This window comes from Salvelinus fontinalis, chromosome 11, assembly GCF_029448725.1.
Source record: "Salvelinus fontinalis isolate EN_2023a chromosome 11, ASM2944872v1, whole genome shotgun sequence".
Classification (NCBI taxonomy): Eukaryota; Metazoa; Chordata; class Actinopteri; order Salmoniformes; family Salmonidae; genus Salvelinus; species Salvelinus fontinalis.
The window spans coordinates 46,590,917-46,609,959 of NC_074675.1; the positions used below are offsets into that span (position 1 = coordinate 46,590,917).

General features: G+C 43.3%; 1 protein-coding gene across 13 annotated transcripts in view; it reads right to left on the reverse strand.

The window, feature by feature from the left end:
* Window positions 1-19,043, reverse strand: part of LOC129865839 (neurexin-2-like) — a 1,012,026-nt gene that overhangs the window by 927,795 nt on the left and 65,188 nt on the right. For 9 of the 13 annotated variants that reach the window (XM_055938873.1, XM_055938874.1, XM_055938872.1 and 6 more), the window contains exon 2: window positions 9,921-9,941. In XM_055938873.1, coding sequence (XP_055794848.1) covers window positions 9,921-9,941 — 21 coding nt within the window. The remainder of the gene's footprint in view (window positions 1-9,920; window positions 9,942-19,043) is intronic. The other 4 variants (XM_055938878.1, XM_055938870.1, XM_055938867.1 and 1 more) reach the window with 1 other exon arrangement.

Genomic DNA, 19,043 nt, shown 5'->3' on the forward strand with positions numbered 1-19,043 from the left:
GGTAAAGAGGGAACGACATAGAGAGGGAGGTAGGGAATGAGCGACATAGAGAAGGAGGTAGGGAGGGAACGACATAGAGAGGGAGGTAGGGAGGGAACGACGTAGAGAGGGAGGTAGGGAGGGAACGGCGTAGAGAGGGAGGTAGAGAGGGAACAACGTAGAGAGGGAGGTAAAGAGGGAACGAATAGAGAGGGAGGTAGGGAGGGAACGAAGTAGAAAGGGAGATAGAGAGGGAATGACATAGAAAGGGAGGTAGAGGGAGAACGACATAGAAAGGGAGGTAGGGAGGGAATGAAGTAGAGAGGGAACGATATAGAGAGGGAGGTAGAAAGGGAGTGACATAGAAAGGGAGGTAGAGAGGGACCAATAGAGAGGGAGGTAGAGAGTGAACGAATTAGAGGGAGGTAGAGAGGGAACAAACTAGAGAGGGAGGTAGAGAGGGAACAATAGAGAGGGAGGTAGAGAGTGAACGAAGTAGAGGGAGGTAAAGAGGGAACGACGTAGACAGGGAGGTAGAGAGGGTATGACGTAGAGAGGGAGGTAGAGAGGGAACAACGTAGAGAGGGAGGTAGAGAGGGAACGACGTAGAGGGAGGTAGAGAGGGAACGACGTAGAGAGGGAGGTAGAGAGGGAACGATGTAGAGAGGGAGTTAGAGAGGGAACGACGTAGAGGGAGGTAGAGAGGGAACGACGTAGAGAGGGAGGTAGAGAGGGAACGACGTAGAGAGGGAGGTAAAGGGAAATGTAATGAATTGGAAGATTGAAAAGGTGAAGAAAGTCTAGGAATAGAGATAGATCGATATATATCCTGGAAGATACAGTACATGAGCATAGGACAGAGTGGAAGAGCCAGAGGGAGATGAATAGAGAAAGAGAGAGATAGAGGATTACAGGGATTGCATTCCTGACGGGGCATAAATGAAGCAGTGGAAGATGACAAAACTAAAGACAATACAGTATCAACTCCAAATGCCCCAGAACCTCTGTTCCTCAGGGAAACACTTAAAAGACTATGTTCATTTTGTTAATTCACTTCAAATCCACCTAGGCACGGCAAATGAAGCAAGACACATTTTCATTTGAATACACTCAGGGGAGGGGAGACTTGGGGATTGGAACAAAATCCCTCCAAAATCAGAGCCATTTCAAGCAGAGCATGTCCACTGTCTCAAATAGCTAGAAGCATATACATTCAGGGAATAGCACAAATACCATTTGAGGATACGTAGAATCACGTAACGCATTCAGGAAATCATGACAAATTGAAAAAATACTTAATTAAGGTGTTATACTGGACATTGACAAACACTACTCTTGAAATACATTTCCAGGGTGTTAATCACTTTGTTGATGACGTGAAATGTGTCACTAACTTCCATTATAACAATGTGTGAGTCCCTGAGATAGATAGATGTAGCCTATATTTCACCCCAATGATATTTTATGCAGGGATCTAACCATGGCCTCTCTTCCCACTGTGGGCCCTGACCCAACAGGCAGCAACACACTCGACCGGCGGCCATCTTAGCACAGGGTGGGCATCTGTCTGAATGGCAAGCTCAAGGCAGGTGGACTAAGAGGCAGCAGAACTCCATCACTATAGAGTAGTGTTCAAGGCCACACACACGTGTTTCATTTGGAATTGTTGTTCCCAATTGGAGCGCCCACTGCTCAGCCTTTTGACTGTGCTATCACAAAAGCAGAGATATAGAGCGTGTGTGTGACTGTGTGTGAGAAGGGGAATTTGTTGCCTGTGAGAATGAACATGGGTTGAGCGTGATCCTCCAGGACCTCGGCAAGGTTTATCTCAAGTGTCCAGGTCTGGGGGAGAACGTGGGGGGAGAGGAGAAGCAGATCAATGCCTCCCTCCAAACACCTCTGCAGCAGTACAGTACGTCATTCAGCTCTTATAACTCCCAGCTCTTTCCAAAGGCAATATGGAGAGAGGGATACTGTTTGTTAACGTGTTTGTTTTGTTTCATCATATCGGTGATATGACAATATGAGAAAACCAATAGCATTGTGGGGAACAAAGGGAACGTGCCAAACAGGAGATGAAGAGGGAGTGTCTTGGTCTCGAAGGGTGTCTTTAGGGTTACAGTTGTTGTTAGTCAACAGGGTCTTTCAGAACCCCTCCTAAAACCACACCTGTTTTGTTTTGGTTGTTGTCGGTGACTCTTATATAGTTCCCTCTTCTGTTTGAGCGACAACATTTATTGCTGGGGAACGTGACAAGATGAAAAGGAAGTTAGTGTCTTGGTAGCTGTAGATTAGACAGAGTAGAAGAATGGTGGTGGTAATCATACTGGAAAGTTGTGTTCGTTGGCATGTCGTTTTTTCACTGTTATGAGACGTACAATGCAGTCAATACCGTGATGTTCAACACCGTGTCGTACAATACCGTGTCGTAAAGACATGTCTCGTTCTCTGTACTCCTAGTCAATTCTGAGATATCCATTCATCTTTCATTTTCAGTAACGTAACAAATACGTTACTGAATAGACAAAGCTCAGAAGTAGCTTTGAATACAAATGCATATAAATATATAAACTTAGACAAGACTCTCAAATAATTCTAACAATAATATCCAAAAGTAGGTTAATACCCTTCTGACATCAGTACCTTAATGTCCTATTGCTTCCTTGTTTACTCCACTGTACGGCAGACATATCTAGGAAAGATTTTGTCTCTCTATTTTCTCTGCAATAAGAACAAAATCCATAATCTGGTTTGGATGATCCAGACTAATCTCCCATAACTACAGTACAGTCATCACTCAACCTGCAATCCCATATCTCCACTCAACATCAAACTCCCGAAGCTTATAGATTAACTCCTGGCCTGGATGTCCCAGAAAATAAAATAGCATCAGCTAGAGCAGTGGGATTCGCTTGGTGCGTCCCTCAGCCCAAACAGATCACTGGGGAACTCGTACAGACCGTGTCGTAACTGTGGATTTACTGTGATTCTTCATGACTCTGACTGTCTCTCTGTCACTGTCTGTTTGACTCTATCTGACCATGCATTCAGTATGATGCTCAGAACAAAACAACAGAAATACGAATCAAAAATGTAAACTGATACAGTTTCTTTATCGTTCGAAATATAAATCTGCTATATTATCTGTCAGTGGTCTTTGTAATGGGAATCCAGTGCCTGTTTGAGTACATCTGCATTACAGTATGGTTTCTATTACAGCAAGAGGTGTATTTCCTATGCCAAACCCAGGAAAAGGGCTTGGTTGGCCATCTCTGATGCAGCTAGAACTGTGGGGGTTGCCCTAGCAGTGAAAACGGGTCAGTGAAACCGCAGGTCATCAAGCGTTGCCTCCACTGTCTGCCAGCGCAGTCAACCAACCGTGTTCCAGGGGCACCTCTGTCCCCCGGGCTTTCAAGGGCTCCCCGTTTCATCAATCTCCAGCAACCTTTACACGCACGGTCACTATCACTAATTAGACCAAAGATGGTGACGGATCAAGGCCCTAAAAATAGGACAAAATCCATGGAGCAAGGTGGCTTCTGGCTTCCAGGCATTCTCAAAGATGACGAATGAGACGATGAACCATTAGATAACTACCTAAAGTATATGTGTCCTACTAATACACAACACACATCTCTGGGAGTACTTATTCACTTCTTAATTAAAACATCATGACTTGGGAGAACACAAATGCCCATTACTTGGGGTGAAAGTTCAGACTTTGTTTTTTAGTGTGTACCTTATTACTGCCATTTGTCAAAGAAAACATTGGTAGCTCTGAGCAAATAGCCAACCCTGGAGCATTTGGGGGGGGGGAATTAAAAGCCCTGCTGCTTGTGCAAATGCTTTGTAAACCCAGGGGTACCACAGCCACAAGCCTGCATATTAGAATCATCTTTCTTTTAGCCAATAGCTTTGCAACTGGGACACACCTGGAACACCAGACAAGGGCAATTGTCACATTTAAACTGCCCAAAAGCATCCAGAATAAAAAGTTAACCCAACTTCAACAGCTACCCTTGGACCAATGCAAAGTGTCTGCACGGTCCAAAATCTGTTTAAAATATAAGGAGCAAATGAAATAACAAGCCAGACGCGATTTAAATCCCTACGTCCTTCCATTCCTGGCTAGTCTCTCAGCTGGACCCCCTGTTGGCTGTGTCACTGACGTGTGTCCCAGTTGGACTTGGCTATGCAGTCTAATGAATGTTAATGGTCACCCAGGACCCCCATGGCTCTCTTGTTGGTCGGCTGGGCCGCTGCTCTCTTGTTCCCATTCTGGGAGGCAGTCGTGGCGGGTAGAGGTCTGCCGTCCACTCCTGTGGGCCCTCGGCTGTGGTAGTCCCTCTGGGGCTGGGACATGAAACAGATCGCCACACATCATTGCAGCATGGGTCCTCGCTCTGCTCCTCCGAGTCAAGATCACAGACACACACACACACAAAGCGAGGTAGCTGGCTGCCCCCGTCTAACTCCTCACACAGGCATGGAGGGGCCGCGCTACGGAGTGAGGAGCCGTCAGGGCACATCAGTCGGGAACGTGGAAACGAATGACCTCTGTCCCTTCGCTGTCCGCCTCCACCACCACCCTGACATTTTCCCATCAACGGCTTCAGCGCTTCCGACATGTGACCCCGGCGGCACGGGCAGTCGTGACTTGCCAAGCGCGTGAGCGCACACACACACACTGAGGGAGGAGATAGCAGGACAGGTCTCTGATCTTCAGATTCAAACGCAGCGGGAGAATGTCAGCTTCAAACCGTTTCTGTTATACAGCCCTGCTCTCTGCATATCAAACCCAGGTCACAATTCAAATTGGGTTCACGAAGTAAAGACAATCTGGAATATGCACTTCTCTCTGATTCCAATATGATGAAACAAACTTCCTTCTCTCTGATTCCAATATGATGAAACAAACTGCTCTTTCTCTCTGATTCCAATATGATGAAACAAACTACTCCTTCTCTCTGATTCCAATATGATGAAACAAACTGCTCCTTCTCTCTGATTCCAATATGATGAAACAAACTGCTCTTTGTCTCTGATTCCAATATGATGAAACAAAGTACTCCTTTTCTCTGATTCCAATATGATGAAACAAACTACTCCTTTTCTCTGATTCCAATATGATGAAACAGACTACTCCTCCTCTCTGATTCCAATATGATGAAACAAACTGCTCCTCCTCTCTGATTATAATATGAGGAAACAAACTACTCCTTCTCTCTGATTCCAATATGATGAAACAAACTGCTCTTTCTCTCTGATTCCAATATGATGAAACAAACTGCTCTTTCTCTCTGATTCCAATATGATGAAACAAACTACTCTTTTTCTCTGATTCCAATATGATGAAACAAACTACTCTTTTCTCTGATTCCAATATGATGAAACAAACTACTCTTTTTCTCTGATTCCAATATGATGAAACAAACTACTCCTCCTCTCTGATTCCAATATGATGAAACAAACTACTCCTTTTCTCTGATTCCAATATGATGAAACAAACTGCTCCTCCTCTCTGATTCCAATATGATGAAACAAACTACTCCTCCTCTCTGATTCCAATATGATGAAACAAACTGCTCCTTCTCTCTGATTCCAATATGATGAAACTAACTACTCCTTCTCTCTGATTCCAATATGATGAAACAAACTACTCCTTCTCTCTGATTCCAATATGATGAAACAAACTACTCCTTCTCTGATTCCAATATGATGAAACAAACTATTCCTTCTCTCTGATTCCAATATGATGAAACAAACTACTCTTTTTCTCTGATTCCAATATGATGAAAAAAACTACTCCTTTTCTCTGATTCCAATATGATGAAACAAACTATTCCTTCTCTCTGATTCCAATATGATGAAACAAACTGCTCTTTCTCTCTGATTCCAATATGATGAAACAAACTATTCCTTCTCTCTGATTCCAATATGATGAAACAAACTACTCTTTTTCTCTGATTCCAATATGATGAAACAAACTACTCCTTCTCTCTGATTCCAATATGATGAAACAAACTATTCCTTCTCTCTGATTCCAATATGATGAAACAAACTACTCTTTTTCTCTGATTCCAATATGATGAAACAAACTACTCCTTTTCTCTGATTCCAATATGATGAAACAAACTACTCCTCCTCTCTGATTCCAATATGATGAAACAAACTACTCCTTTTCTCTGATTCCAATATGATGAAACAAACTACTCCTCCTCTCTGATTCCAATATGATGAAACAAACTACTCTTTTTCTCTGATTCCAATATGATGAAACAAACTACTCCTTCTCTCTGATTCCAATATGATGAAACAAACTACTCCTCCTCTCTGATTCCAATATGATGAAACAAACTACTCCTTCTGCCTGATTCCAATATGATGAAACAAACTGCTCTTTCTCTCTGATTCCAATATGATGAAACAAACTATTCCTTCTCTCTGATTCCAATATGATGAAACAAACTACTCTTTCTCTCTGGTTCCAATATGATGAAACAAACTGCTCTTTCTCTCTGATTCCAAAATGATAAACAAACTACTCCTTCTCTCTGATTCCAATATGATGAAACAAACTACTCCTTATCTGTCACGACTTCTATCGAAGTCGAAGCCTCTCCTTGTTCGGGCGGTGCTCGGCGGTCGACGTCACCGGTCTTCTAGCCATCATTGATCCATTTTTCATTTTCCATTGGTTTTGTCTTGTCTTCCTACACACCTGGTTTCAATGCCACCTGTTGTGTATTTAACCCTCTGTTTCCCCTCATGTCTTTGTCAGAGATTGTTTGATGTTCAGTTTCGTGTTGTTTGTATTGGTGCGCGACTGGTCCTCGTACCCACCTTGTTTTATTGTTATTATAGTTTTGGAGTTATGTTTTATTTATTGTTATTAAACAACTCCATTACATTAAGTTTGATTCTCCTGCGCCTGACTTCCCTGCCACCTATACACACGACTCTGACATCCTCTCTGATTCCAATATGATGAATCAAACTACTCCTTCTCTCTGATTCCAATATGATGAATCAAACTACTCCTCCTCTCTGATTCCAATATGATGAATCAAACTACTCTTTCTCTCTGATTCCAATATGATGAATCAAACTACTCTTTCTCTCTGATTCCAATATGATGAATCAAACTACTCCTTCTCTCTGATTCCAATATGATGAATCAAACTACTCCTCCTCTCTGATTCCAATATGATGAATCAAACTACTCCTCCTCTCTGATTCCAATATGATGAATCAAACTACTCTTTCTCTCTGATTCCAATATGATGAATCAAACTACTCTTTCTCTCTGATTCCAATATGATGAATCAAACTACTCTTTCTCTCTGATTCCAATATGATGAATCAAACTACTCTTTCTCTCTGATTCCAATATGATTAATCAAACTACTCTTTCTCTCTGATTCCAATATGATGAATCAAACTATTCCTTCTCTCTGATTCCAATATGATGAAACAAACTACTCCTCCTCTCTGATTCCAATATGATGAATCAAACTATTCCTTCTCTCTGATTCCAATATGATGAAACAAACTACTCCTCCTCTCTGATTCCAATATGATGAAACAAACTGCTCCTTCTCTCTGATTCCAATATGATGAAACAAATTACTCCTTCTCTCTGATTCCAATATGATGAAACAAACTGCTCCTTCTCTCTGATTCCAATATGATGAAACAAACTACTCCTCTCTGATTCCAATATGATGAAACAAACTGCTCCTCCTCTCTGATTCCAATATGATGGAACAAACTACTCCTCCTCTCTGATTCCAATATGATGAAACAAACTACTCCTCCTCTCTGATTCCAATATGATGGAACAAACTACTCCTCCTCTCTGATTCCAATATGATGAAACAAACTGCTCCTCCTCTCTGATTCCAATATGATGGAACAAACTACTCCTCCTCTCTGATTCCAATATGATGAAACAAACTGCTCCTCCTCTCTGATTCCAATATGATGGAACAAACTACTCCTCCTCTCTGATTCCCATATGATGAAACAAACTACTCCTCCTCTCTGATTCCAATATGATGAAACAAACTGCTCTTTCTCTCTGATTCCAATATGATGAAACAAATTACTCCTTCTCTCTGATTCCAATATGATGAAACAAATTACTCCTTCTCTCTGATTCCAATATGATGAAACAAACTGCTCCTTCTCTCTGATTCCAATATGATGAAACAAACTACTCCTTCTCTCTGATTCCAATATGATGAAACAAACTACTCCTTCTCTGTCACGACTTCTATCGAAGTCGAAGCCTCTCCTTGTTCGGCGGTGCTCGGCGGTCGACGTCACCGGTCTTCTAGCCATCATTGATCCATTTTTCATTTTCCATTGGTTTTGTCTTGTCTTCCTACACACCTGGTTTCAATCCCACTCATTACCTGTTGTGTATTTAACCCTCTGTTTCCCCTCGTGTCTTTGTCAGAGATTGTTTGATGTTCAGTTTCGTGTTGTTTGTATTGGGGCGCGACTGGTCCTCGTACCCACTTTGTTTTATTGTTATTATAGTTTTGGAGTTATGTTTTATGTATTGTTATTAAACAACTCCATTACATTAAGATTGATTCTCCTGCGCCTGACTTCCCTGCCACCTATACACACGACTCTGACATCCTCTCTGATTCCAATATGATGAATCAAACTACTCCTCCTCTCTGATTCCAATATGATGAATCAAACTACTCCTCCTCTCTGATTCCAATATGATGAATCAAACTACTCCTCCTCTCTGATTCCAATATGATGAATCAAACTACTCCTCCTCTCTGATTCCAATATGATGAATCAAACTACTCCTCCTCTCTGATTCCAATATGATGAATCAAACTACTCTTTCTCTCTGATTCCAATATGATGAATCAAACTACTCTTTCTCTCTGATTCCAAAATGATGAAACAAACTCGAGCCGAGACACAGGGGTGGGTAGCACAACAACTGCAGAAACTCTGATTCATGTTTTGGGGAAAAACTTTGAGTGTCTTTCCATAGCAATTTCCCCTGCGAGCTTGCTGCAGCCTGGGAGAGGGGTAATCCATCACCCAGCATTCCTGATAGGGGGAAACATGGCGGCCCCCCTCCCCGTCCACCAAACATCGCCCTCGCCGCATACAGCGCAGCACGGGTCGGATCAGCCTGCCTATCAATTACAGAGTCAAACGTGTCTGGAGCGGAGTGTCTGGGGAGTTATCGGTAAACTGCTTGCTGCACCACCTCTGTCTGACTGATCCGGTTGATGTTCCTTCATTTCCCCCCTGGTACTGCTGAGGAAATGACAGGCGGGCCCAGACAGACAGGGATCTAATGCTAATCTTCCCATATGTTAGGCTGAGCTGCGAGCTAGCCTAGCGACAAGCCTCAGGGACTGATGTGGTCCCAAGGGCCCTGACTGGCAGCCCTGGCTCTTACCCGCTCTCCCACGCTGGAGGTGGGAGTAGAGGGTGCCGGAGGGGAACTAGAAACAGTATCACACGGTTCATTTGTCCTACTAGAAATACTTCCATCTCAACGACTTATTAGCATTTGATAAGTCACATATTTTACTCCTAGGTTAAATCATTAATCACTTTCGCAAGTGCCAACCCTGTCACATGTAGGAGTATAAAGTCTGAACTGAGAAACCATATGCATAAATAGTTCAAATAAAATAATCAAACCAAGGAAGAAAAGAACGTAACTTTGAGAAGAGTAGGAAATGTTACTTAGAGAAACAAAAGCTGAGGTTCCATTTTAAAAACAGCATCATTTATGACCCCGGGAGTCACCATCATCGCTGTCCAATCACACTGACAATGCCCCTCCCAAGAGGGAGGGCACAACATAATGTACAGCAACCAGGATCCAATATGGATGCCAACGTCATAGAAGAATCCATCTTAGGTCTGTAGGAGCTAAATAGTAGCCTTACCTTCAACAGCATACTCTTCTGCTTCAAAGGGTCCAATGAGGACAGGAAGGAGAGAGAGAGAGAGAGAGAGAGAGAATGAACAGATTAGACAAACAGCATTTGGAACAATTACCATATCCAGACATAATTCCAATGTAGTAGATATCCAATTAATTACATATCCTGTCGTAGTTCCAATTTGTTAAGCAAATCACATGTTATCAGAGAAGAGGTCATTTACAAGAAGAAAAAAGCACAATTTGATTCATAAGATCTATCCAGGCAAAATTAAATCATATTTTTCCCATGGCTTGATTTACAACGCTTGGAAAAACAACCGAAATGTGAGACTGCGAAATGTGAGGCCCTCTTCCAGCCGGGGGCATCCATCAATTCTAAGAAAATCAACTGCAAATGGAAGGAACTGGGGGAAAATGTACATCAAATATAAGAGTAGGCCTGGGTCCAGCGACTGAACATTACATCCACTTATCTATCTTAACACTTATTCGTCTTAAAACCACTTATCCGTCTTAACCACTCAACATCTTCACCACTCAGCCATCTTAACCACTCAACATCTCAACCACTCAACATCTTAACTACTCAACATCTTCACCACTCAGCCATCTTAACCACTCAACATCTTAACCACTCAGCCATCTTAACTGTTCAGCCATCTTAACTGCTCAGCCATCTTAACCACTCAACATCTTAACCACTCAGCCATCTTAACCGCTCAGCCATCTTAACTGCTCAGCCATCTTAACCACTCAGCCATCTTAACCGCTCAGCCATCTTAACCACTCAGCCATCTTAACCACTCAGCCATCTTAACCACTCAGCCAGCTTAACCACTCAGCCATCTTAACCACTCAACATCTTAACTACTCAGCCATCTTCACCACTCAGCCATCTTAACCACTCAGCCATCTTAACCACTCAGCCATCTTAAAACTACTCAGCCATCTTGACCACTCAGCCATCTTAACCACTCAACATCTTAACTACTCAGCCATCTTAACCACTCAACATCTTAACTACTCAACATCTTAACTACTCAGCCATCTTAACCACTCAACATCTTAACTACTCAGCCATCTTAACCACTCAACATCTTAACCACTCAACATCTTAACCACTCAGCCATCTTAACCACTCAACATCTTAACTACTCAGCCATCTTAACCACTCAACATCTTCACCACTCAGCCATCTTCACCACTCAGCCATCTTCACCACTCAGCCATCTTCACCACTCAGCCATCTTAACCACTCAACATCTTAACTACTCAGCCATCTTAACCACTAAGCCATCTTAACCACTCAACATCTTAACCACTCAGCCATCTTAACCACTCAACATCTTAACTACTCAGCCATCTTAACCACTCAACATCTTAACTACTCAGCCATCTTAACCACTCAACATCATAACTACTCAGCCATCTTAACCACTCAACATCTTAACCACTCAACATCTTAACCACTCAGCCATCTTAACCACTCAGCCATCTTAACTACTCAGCCATCTTAACCACTCAGCCATCTTAACCACTCAACATCTTAACCACTCAACATCTTAACCACTCAGCCATCTTAACCACTCAGCCATCTTAACCACTCAGCCATCTTAACCACTCAACATCTTAAAACTACTCAGCCATCTTAACCACTCAGCCATCTTAACCACTCAACATCTTAAAACTACTCAGCCATCTTAACCACTCATCATCTCAACCACTCATCATCTCAACCACTCATCATCTCAACCACTCATCATCTCAACCACTCATCATCTCAACCACTCATCATCTCAACCACTCAACATCTCAACCACTCAACATCTCAACCACTCAAAATCTCAACCACTCAACATCTCAACCACTCATCATCTCAACCACTCAACATCTCAACCACTCATCATCTCAACCACTCAACATCTCAACCACTCAACATCTCAACCACTCAACATCTCAACCACTCAACATCTCAACCACTCATCATCTCAACCACTCAACATCTCAACCACTCAACATCTCAACCACTCATCATCTCAACCACTCAACATCTCAACCACTCAACCACTCATCATCTCAACCACTCAACATCTTAACCACTCATCATCTCAACCACTCAACATCTCAACCACTCATCATCTCAACCACTCATCATCTCAACCACTCAACATCTTAACTACTCAACATCTTCACCACTCAGCCATCTTAACCACTCAACATCTCAACCACTCAACATCTTAACTACTCAACATCTTCACCACTCAGCCATCTTAACCACTCAGCCATCTTAACCGCTCAGCCATCTTAACCGCTCAGCCATCTTAACTGCTCAGCCATCTTAACCACTCAGCCATCTTAACCGCTCAGCCATCTTAACCACTCAGCCATCTTAACCACTCAGCCATCTTAACCACTCAGCCAGCTTAACCACTCAGCCATCTTAACCACTCAACATCTTAACTACTCAGCCATCTTCACCACTCAGCCATCTTAACCACTCAGCCATCTTAACCACTCAGCCATCTTAAAACTACTCAGCCATCTTGACCACTCAGCCATCTTAACCACTCAACATCTTAACTACTCAGCCATCTTAACCACTCAACATCTTAACTACTCAGCCATCTTAACCACTCAACATCTTAACTACTCAGCCATCTTAACCACTCAACATCTTAACCACTCAACATCTTAACCACTCAGCCATCTTAACCACTCAACATCTTAACTACTCAGCCATCTTCACCACTCAACATCTTCACCACTCAGCCATCTTCACCACTCAGCCATCTTCACCACTCAGCCATCTTCACCACTCAGCCATCTTAACCACTCAACATCTTAACTACTCAGCCATCTTAACCACTAAGCCATCTTAACCACTCAACATCTTAACCACTCAGCCATCTTAACCACTCAACATCTTAACTACTCAGCCATCTTAACCACTCAACATCTTAACTACTCAGCCATCTTAACCACTCAACATCTTAACTACTCAGCCATCTTAACCACTCAACATCTTAACCACTCAACATCTTAACCACTCAGCCATCTTAACCACTCAGCCATCTTAACTACTCAGCCATCTTAACCACTCAGCCATCTTAACCACTCAGCCATCTTAACCACTCAACATCTTAACCACTCAACATCTTAACCACTCAGCCATCTTAACCACTCAGCCATCTTAACCACTCAACATCTTAAAACTACTCAGCCATCTTAACCACTCAGCCATCTTAACCACTCAACATCTTAAAACTACTCAGCCATCTTAACCACTCATCATCTCAACCACTCATCATCTCAACCACTCATCATCTCAACCACTCATCATCTCAACCACTCATCATCTCAACCACTCAACATCTCAACCACTCAACATCTCAACCACTCAACATCTCAACCACTCATCATCTCAACCACTCAACATCTCAACCACTCAACATCTCAACCACTCATCATCTCAACCACTCAACATCTCAACCACTCAACATCTCAACCACTCATCATCTCAACCACTCAACATCTCAACCACTCAACCACTCATCATCTCAACCACTCAACATCTTAACCACTCATCATCTCAACCACTCAACATCTCAACCACTCATCATCTCAACCACTCATCATCTCAACCACTCATCATCTCAAACACTCAACATCTTAACCACTCAACCACTCATCATCTCAACCACTCAACATCTCAACCACTCAACATCTCAACCACTCATCATCTCAACCACTCAACATCTCAACCACTCAACCACTCATCATCTCAACCACTCAACATCTTAACCACTCATCATCTCAACCACTCAACATCTCAACCACTCATCATCTCAACCACTCATCATCTCAACCACTCATCATCTCAACCACTCATCATCTTAACCACTCATCATCTTAACCACTCAACATCTTAACCACTCATCATCTTAACCACTCATCATCTTAACCACTCTTCATCTCAACCACTCAACATCTCAACCACTCAACATCTCAACCACTCATCATCTCAACCACTCATCATCTTAACCACTCAACATCTCAACCACTCATCATCTTAACCACTCATCATCTCAACCACTCATCATCTCAACCACTCATCATCTCAACCACTCATCATCTCAACCACTCATCATCTTAACCACTCTATTACGAAAGTCCTGAATCGAGTTAGAGCAACCTCCCTAATGACATCTCTCCAACTCCGTCATCTAGAGAGAGAGAGATTCAAAGGAAGCCAGTTGTAAGAAAGATGCTTCTCTAGGATCATCATCACATAATCACAGATCCACTACACATTCATGGAAAAAGCCTCCAGCCTCCTACTGTATCAGACCCTATGGAGAGTTGAACATTTTGATATTTTACTTGGCCCGGGCCTTAGCGATAGTTTGTTATATCATAATTGATGTAGTTTTTGCTGGTACATTGCGTGCTTGTGCCTTTATTTTAGTATAATTTAATGTATATTTTATGTATAGTGAAAGCCTGTGTATGGCGAAACGACCAGGAAGTGCTGTTTACCGTCACTTTTAGTATTAAGGTTTCATGATTTCATGGCACGGCGGCCATTTGGGAACCTGCAACGTGCCATTGAGACCCCAGCGCGGTTGCACAGAGAGCGTCCGGTGCAAAACGAGGTCAACCACTACACATCTACAAAGTGCACGTTCCTCAAAAAACTTCATTCACAGACTGCATTCGTCCAGTCTACTAATTGTGAACAGATTCGAATCAATGTCCACTTATCCATCTTCACTAGATGCTAGCTGTACTGCACTGGCTTGATCGGTTCCTACGACCATAATAATGTACGTATGCAGTGTTTATTCCATTTTCATCTGTACAGAGCTGCTTCTCTCAAATGTTTCCTTTGTTGTGTCATTCAATGACTTGCTTCATTTCCCCAGAGAAATATCTACAAGGTCTTCTCATAGATTACTATTTCAATGTTGTCATTATACAGAGAGAAAGACTACAAAGAGCCTGGGTGGGTTGGCGTAAAAAGGCAATCGATGCCTGTGCCTGGGCCCCGCTGACACCAGAGAATCCCTTAGAACTCCTCCGCCGCTCCCCATTGATTCTCAGATTAGAACACCCACAATGCCGCGCAGCTGCTGTATGGCAGGAGGTCAAGAGAGCAAACATTTTAGTCATTTAGCAGACACTCTTAACCAGAGCAATTTAGGGTTACGTGCCTTGCTCAAGGGCACATCGGCACTTTCTCCCCTAGTCAGCTCTGGGATTTGAACCGGCACCTGCTCAGTTACTGGCCCAATGCTCTTAACCACCTGCCGACAAACCCCAGATGTGGCTAGCCAATGGAGAGAGATGCATGATTCAACACCAGAGGTTAAGCCAGAGCTTGGTTGTCAAATGTAATGATTGTTATGATCTCTGTCCATGTTTCTGCCCCCCCCCCAAACCCCCCCCCCCCCCCCCCCCATCCCTCTGATTTGGATGGTTCTCAGCCTTGACTACCCTATCTTTTAGAGACACACTCGGCGAGAGCCTCTGAGTCTCTGTTCAAAGCAGGCAGAGCATGAAAGGGATGGCTCCCTTTTTCTCCAAACTCACGATTCATCGCTCAAGTAATTATGGGGCCTGTGTAAAAATGTTCCTCGGAGACGGTTAATGTGGATCGTATCCCGTTGTCCAAAAGTGGATGGAGCAGCAAACCTCAGTAGACTTTATTTTTCAAACAGTAGAGTTAACATTGCTTAGGGAATTACTGGGAATATGACACGGAATGAAAGTGAAGGATCTGACGATAAAAGATAGTCAAGCGTAAGCTCTTATTTCAGGAAGCTGGGTTCCCCCATTGAGAATTGTGAGAGATAAATAAAAAAGCCAAGCAGAACATCATTCCTAACATTTCTGCAGCTAATACAAATGCATTGTGAGCAAGTCGGTGCCCTTTAGGGATCGGACACTCCACTGGGTTTGTATACAAACATTTCATGACAATTTTCAGGTTAGATACTGTGAGATGATGTGTTTTGGTGATGCTGTTCCCACTTCACCGGAGCTAGACTTTCCCTCTCCCCAGAGAGCCAATAGCATGCTGCCTCGAGAGGGGATCCTTCCAGTAAACGATTAAGATCATTATTCATCTAAAATGCTGTGATTATGGTCTGTTTTATAGACACAGGATGACTGTGTCTCTCTGGGGCATTGGAACTAGACTAGAGAACATATTTTGGATTGAACAGGAAAGGAAGTATTTTTTGTTTAACTAGGCAAGTCAGTTAAGAACAAGTTCTCATGTACAAAGACGGCAGTGATAACCAGGGACTACAGTGATGACTCTTGCACTGAGATGCAGTGATGACTCTTGCACTGAGATGCAGTGATGACTCTTGCACTGAGATGCAGTGATGACTCTTGCACTGAGATGCAGTGATGACTCTTACACTGAGATGCAGTGATGACTCTTGCACTGAGATGCAGTGATGACTCTTGCACTGAGATGCAGTGATGACTCTTGCACTGAGATGCAGTGATGACTCTTACACTGAGATGCAGTGATGACTCTTGCACTGAGATGCAGTGATGACTCTTACACTGAGATGCAGTGATGACTCTTGCACTGAGATGCAGTGATGACTCTTGCACTGAGATGCAGTGATGACTCTTACACTGAGATGCAGTGATGACTCTTACACTGAGATGCAGTGATGACTCTTGCACTGAGATGCAGTGATGACTCTTACACTGAGATGCAGTGATGACTCTTGCACTGAGATGCAGTGATGACTCTTACACTGAGATGCAGTGATGACTCTTGCACTGAGATGCAGTGATGACTCTTACACTGAGATGCAGTGATGACTCTTGCACTGAGATGCAGTGATGACTCTTGCACTGAGATGCAGTGATGACTCTTACACTGAGATGCAGTGATGACTCTTGCACTGAGATGCAGTGATGACTCTTACACTGAGATGCAGTGATGACTCTTGCACTGAGATGCAGTGATGACTCTTACACTGAGATGCAGTGATGACTCTTGCACTGAGATGCAGTGATGACTCTTGCACTGAGATGCAGTGATGACTCTTGCACTGAGATGCAGTGATGACTCTTGCACTGAGATGCAGTGATGACTCTTACACTGAGATGCAGTGATGACTCTTGCACTGAGATGCAGTGATGACTCTTGCACTGAGATGCAGTGATGACTCTTGCACTGAGATGCAGTGATGACTCTTACACTGAGATGCAGTGATGACTCTTACACTGAGATGCAGTGATGACTCTTGCACTGAGATGCAGTGATGACTCTTGCACTGAGATGCAGTGATGACTCTTACACTGAGATGCAGTGATGACTCTTGCACTGAGATGCAGTGATGACTCTTACACTGAGATGCAGTGATGACTCTTGCACTGAGATGCAGTGATGACTCTTGCACTGAGATGCAGTGATGACTCTTGCACTGAGATGCAGTGATGACTCTTGCACTGAGATGCAGTGCCATAGACCCCTGGGCCACTCAGAAGCCCACTCAGAAGCCCACTCAGGAGCCCAGTAACCAAAAGGTTGGTTCAAAGTCACACTGCCGACTAGGTGAAAAATAGGTCAATGTGCTCTTGAGCAAGGCACTTAACACTAATCGCTCAGGATAAGAGTGTCTGCTAAATAACTAAACCTTATGGATGGGAAAGGCTGAGCTCTGCTTATGGGGAATAGAGAAACCTATAGGAGAGGAGTTTTCCACTCTCAGATCCGTAGAGGCTACCCCAGTAGCAGACATTTAAAATGGAGGAGTCAAGTGAGATCATGGCCAGAATAACGTCAGAGACCAAACTCGATTTAACAATAAGACTCAGTTGGGATGTTTCTTTTTTTACTCCCCAAGGCAAATGAGTGTGTACAACACCACAAATAGACAAATAAAACATGAATCTGAAAGAGTACAGATGCAGGCTGTTACAGAAACACAAGGGGGATGTTGGATTTCTTTAGCCTACTCTTCCCAAGTGGCTTTGGAGGCAAAACAGACTTGTGTCTATCCGTGCTTCTACACCTGCATTGCTTGATGTTTGAGGTTTTAGGCTGGGTTTCTGTACAGCACGTTGAGATATCAGCTGATGTAAGAAGGGCTATATAAGTAAATTTGATTTGATTCCAACTCTACTATGGAGAGAGGAACACGTGTGTGCAAGAAAATAATAAACTTTCCATGACTATTATTCTACTTTGTACAGTATAGAAATCATGCACAAACTTCCGGCGCCGACCGAGATGGCCGCCTCGCTTCGCGTTCCTAGGAAACTATGCAGTATTTTGTTGTTTTGTGTGTTATTCCTTACATTGGTACTCCAGGTAATCTTAGGTTTCATTACATACAGTCGGGAGGAACTACTGAATATAAGAGCAACGTCAACTCACCATCGTTACAACCAGGAATATGACTCTCCCGAAGCGGATCCTGTGTTTTGCCTTCCACCCAATACAATGGATCTGATCCCAGCCGGCGACCCTACGCGAAGCCGTAAAAGGGGCAAACGAGGCGGTCTCCTGGTCAGGCTTCGGAGACGGGCACATCGCGCTCCACTCCCTAGCATACTACTCGCCAATATCCAGTCTCTTGACAATAAGGTTGATGAAATCCGAGCACGGGTAGCTTTCCAGAGAGACATCAGGGATTGTAACGTTCTTTGCTTCACGGAAACATGGCTCACTCGAGAGACGCTAACGGAGTCGGTGCAGCCAGCTGGTTTCTTCACGCATCGCGCCGACAGAAACAAACATCTTTCTGGTAAGAAGAGGGGTGGGGGTGTATGCCTTATGATCAACGAGACGTGGTGTGATAATAACAACATACAGGAACTCAAGTCATTCTGTTCACCAGATTTAGAATTCCTCACAATCAAATGTCGACCGCATTATCTACCAAGGGAATTCTCTTCGATTATAATCACAGCCGTATATATTCCCCCCCAAGCAGACACATCGATGGCCCTGAACAAACTTTATCTGACTCTTTGTAAACTGGAAACCACACACCCTGAGGCTGCATTCATCATAGCTGGAGATTTTAAGGACATATTCAATCAATCCTTATCCCAGTCTGCTGTTCCCACATGCTTCAAGAGGGCCACCATT